The sequence below is a fragment of the Gadus macrocephalus genome, chromosome 13 (genome assembly GCF_031168955.1).
Source record: "Gadus macrocephalus chromosome 13, ASM3116895v1".
NCBI lineage: Eukaryota > Metazoa > Chordata > Actinopteri > Gadiformes > Gadidae > Gadus > Gadus macrocephalus.
Genome location: NC_082394.1, coordinates 15,788,079 through 15,792,048, shown reverse-complemented (window position 1 = coordinate 15,792,048; position 3,970 = coordinate 15,788,079). Strand labels below are relative to the sequence as shown.

Below are 3,970 nucleotides of genomic sequence, written 5' to 3'. Positions count from 1 at the left end.
AGCTATCACACAAACACAATCACACACACACTCACACATACACACTCTCTCTCTCACACACACACACACACACACACACACACACACACACACACACACACACACACACTGGCCGGGCCTCGGGACGCCGGGGCTGCAGCTGTGCGCATCGCACCGCAGGGAAATGGGAAAAACATTGCACCAGGGAGACTGAATAAATCTTATAACGAATTGGCTTTCCGAAGCCCGTTTTAACCCGTGCCCCACCGAAAGGCGAAACTTTAATGTTGTCGAGCGACTGATTTAGACGCACTCCTATCGGAACACCATTTTCAAATGTACGTTTTATTAGGACGTTTATTGGAATTTTAGCTGACATCATGTATTTGGCCAAATGTTAAAGCCATTATAGCCCTCCTTAATGGACTCGCCTTAATTATTCACATATTGAAATAGGTCATGAGAGTATGGTGGCAAGCCTATTGGTTAAGTTTGGGTCTGCTTGTGATTGCTTTAAATAATTTTGGGGAACTATTCGTTAAGACCCCTGAACCCCCAACTAACCCTCAAGTGTGAGTTTCGCTGGTAATGTGATACCTTAACGAGCCATACAAATACAAATGAGCGATTTAACGAGGAATGCGTCATTGTGTGCGCAGGCCACCAGCCTGGTTTTTGCGTGACAAGGGGTAACATTTGAATGTGCATTAATGGTGGTGTGGCGATTGTCCTGACCTCTACCAGCGCCTTATGTGTTCCTCACGGGATCGACCACTGTGATCTATGACATACAGCCTCATAAAATGGGGCCTATACTAAACCCTGCGGATTTTGTAGGCCTATATGCGTACAGCCTTTTAAGACTTCACTTTCAAATAAGTTATGCTTTCCCATGTGCTTTGGTATTTTGACTCTAATATATGCTAAAGAAAAATCGACCAACACAGGTATACTTGATAAAAAATAATCTTGTTTTAATAAAAACACCAATAACATACATTGCAAAAAACAATATATTCTTTCACATAATGTGACATTGTAATATACAATACAATTTTTCGCTCAGAATTCTGAGCATGATTTTTTCATTTTACAAAAAAACATTTTTCGACAAAAAAAAGGTTTTACAAGATACAAAAACGTAACAGTAACTTTTTAGACTTTTCTTCTGCAGCTCTACAAGCAAACAACTTGCTCCAGTGCAGCCTATAAACCGCCATGGTGTCCGGGGGCCAACCCAGTCTATTGGGCCCCCCCACTCTCCTTCTCCAGCTCTCGACGAATGGCGGGCCTCGGGAGAAGGTCCACGGAGTATACTGTCTAGCGTGGGCTATTCAAACGTCCCTACTAAGCTGTTCAAGGTTGGGTTTTCGACGTGGTTCATCGGGGTCACGCCAGTCAGCCTTGTTCGGTTCTTCACTTGGCTCGCCTCTTCTCGGAATGCTGAAGCGATGCTCGGTGTGTGTCTCTGTGTGTCTCTCTGTCTTTAGCGGCACATGATCCTGTCGTCTGAGCAGCCGTTCTGTTGAGAGGGAAGAGGGAAAGCAAACGTTAATAATACGATCACAGCCAAAGCACAAAGAATAAACATCAACGCCATAGCTTGTCATCCCTTCCCTGATTCATGATGCAACTATTACGCAAAGTTAAGCAAGAGTCTGTGAGTGGTCCAAGCCTCAGAACAATATTTACCTCGACTGAAATGCTGGCCAGCTCCGCGTTGAGGGTGGTCAGCGGCGTGCGGGGTAGCCCTGAGCCATGACGGCTCTTCTCGGGCTCGTCCAGCTCAACCTGGAGGTCCCAGATGTAGTCAATGACGTGCTGCAGGATCTCCACCTTGCTGGCCTTCTTGTTGGTGGGCAGGGTGGGCACCAGCTCCTTCAGCTTGCTGTAACAGCTGTTCATGTCCTGCAGGAAGACGCTCATCTGCTCGTCCAGCAGCGGGATCTTGGACATCTTGGAGATGGCCAGACTCTGGTCGGACAGGCAGCGCACCATGTCCTCGCCGCCGACCTTGCTTTTCAGTGCGCACGTAGATCCGACTACCTTCATGTTGACGGCTGCTTGGCTGGGAGATGTAGTTTCCAAGAAAAAGGAGGTACAATGATTGTACATAAAAAAAAGTCGAGAGGAGTTTGGTGAGCGAAGAAATACTGTTTCAGCTCTCAAGAGTTGATGCACGGCAATGTTGACAGTTTGCAACGTCCACATGGGTGAACCAGCCCGGCTTTATAGTCGACCGGGACCCTAGGGGCGTTCCCTGACGTATCCCGTCTCGGAGCGGCGGACCAATGGGGCGCCGGGGTTTGCATTGGCGGGTCGTCCCACAACACCGCTCTCGGCCAATGGCGTCGGTTGCCTGGTTATCGGGATTTACAATCTGTTTGAGGGATGGCGTTACAAATGGAAACAAATGTGTGTCTTTTACGGGTAATATGTGGGAATCCAGCTGTCCCGTGGCCGGGGGACTCTGCAGGTGTAGATTGCCTGGGGACATTCAAGGGGTGGTGAATGCCTATGAACTGTGAGAATGTGTGTGGGATGAGGAAGGGATGAATAGAATGAATAGTTGATTATAATTACCACCACAGTGCTACTGACCATCGTAGTGGGTATGCTACAGATGTTGTGAATGCCAATGAATGCACAATACGACGAATAGTCGCGGGTACTTTTATGTAGCGGTTTATATAAATTATACATCTGTCCGGGAGTTTATCTGGTGTTAAGTTGTTTTCAGTTCTCACCAATTTCAGAAGTTTGTTTGGGATCCGCTTTAGCTCGTTGTTTACTCTTATTATTATTTGTGTGCATTGAAACCACTGGAAATTCAAACTTGTATAAAACAACCGAGATAAGAAATAAAAGCAAAGTATCGCATTGCAACGATAAGGGTAAACGGGGGAACAGTCGTCTCGAACAGTCGTCCGCCTATGCTATGAGCTGTATAGAGTTGGAAGGTTTTTATTTATTTATTCAAAGCTTTCTTTATACGAGCTATACTTTTTAGCACAGACTTTCCTTTTTCCTTTTTGGTGAAGGAAATCCCTATGAGCGACTTGGCGGATTCCTTCACATGTTCTCCGTGTGTGCACGCTGAAATTGCATCGCTCTGTTCTGAATCTTCTCGCAGATTGTCCAAACAAGCCGGAGCAGACTGGCAGGCGCCAGCGCGGTGACGTCACCCATTCATTCGAGCCTTGACGCCTGTCAGCCTGGCGCCGCGCGGGCGGTCTCCATGGAGACCTCAAACAAGAGGCTCGCACTCCCCCCATTCACCTGCACTGCGCGTAAACCCTGAGAACAATCTGGCCTTGGAGATCATCGTTCATTTATCACCTTAAATCACTCTGATGCGATTACCGCCCCGCGCACCTGCAAGCGGCCATTGTCACCGTCCCAACTCGAACAGTGTCCTTACAGCGAAGAATAGGGAATGCGGAGAAGGAGGGAGAGAGCTTTGAAGGCAAGCTGTGTAGGAATGTCCCGCTTTTAACACGGATGGGAAAAAAAAAAAATATTACTTAATGTTTATCACTAAGGCTATATCAATCTTTTGCAGATTATACTTTTATAAATTATATGTTTGTACAACATTAGGCAAAACCAACAATAACAAGATCAAATACTGAGCTGAATAAAACTATTTATAGTGAAATAAAGTAAAATTAAAAAAATAATATAAACTTAATTCTTTAAATTCTGAATAAAATAAAATAAAAAATACCTGTTTATTGCATACATCTAGTCATCATTAATCCCCCCTACAATATGCGTTATAAACAACAACTTCAATAAAGTCCCCTTGTAACCAAACTTAACTACTTCAGACTTCAGTTTCAGTAGCCTGTAAAAAAGCCCTTTTAGGCTGAGTTTCTTTTGCTTTTTTTTTTTCTTCTTTCTTTTTTGCCCTCTGTCCTAGGTTGCAGCTGACGGGGCAGAGGGGGGGGGGAGGGCTGAGGGCCAGACACTGGTGGCGTCCAGCCTAGAT

The 3,970-nt window shown here is 45.6% G+C and overlaps 1 protein-coding gene across 1 annotated transcript; it reads right to left on the bottom strand.

Annotated features, from left to right (window-relative positions):
* Positions 1-929: 929 nt before the first annotated feature.
* On the bottom strand, positions 930-2,198 carry id1 (inhibitor of DNA binding 1, HLH protein). Its single transcript, XM_060069519.1, has 2 exons — positions 1,672-2,198; positions 930-1,501 (listed from the first exon to the last, which is right to left on the bottom strand). Exons 1-2 carry the CDS (start codon positions 2,188-2,190, stop codon positions 1,466-1,468), a joined length of 555 nt encoding a protein of 184 aa, XP_059925502.1. The 5' UTR covers positions 2,191-2,198; the 3' UTR covers positions 930-1,465.
* Between the last annotated feature and the right edge of the window lie 1,772 nt (positions 2,199-3,970).

Coding starts and splice junctions, on each gene's coding strand:
- id1 (XM_060069519.1), bottom strand. CDS start 2,190: ATGTGGACGTTGCAAACTGTCAACATTGCCGTGCATCAACTCTTGAGA. Junction 1,502..1,671: donor TGGCCAGCATTTCAGTCGAG/GTAAATATTGTT, acceptor CCCTCTCAACAG/AACGGCTGCTCAGACGACAG.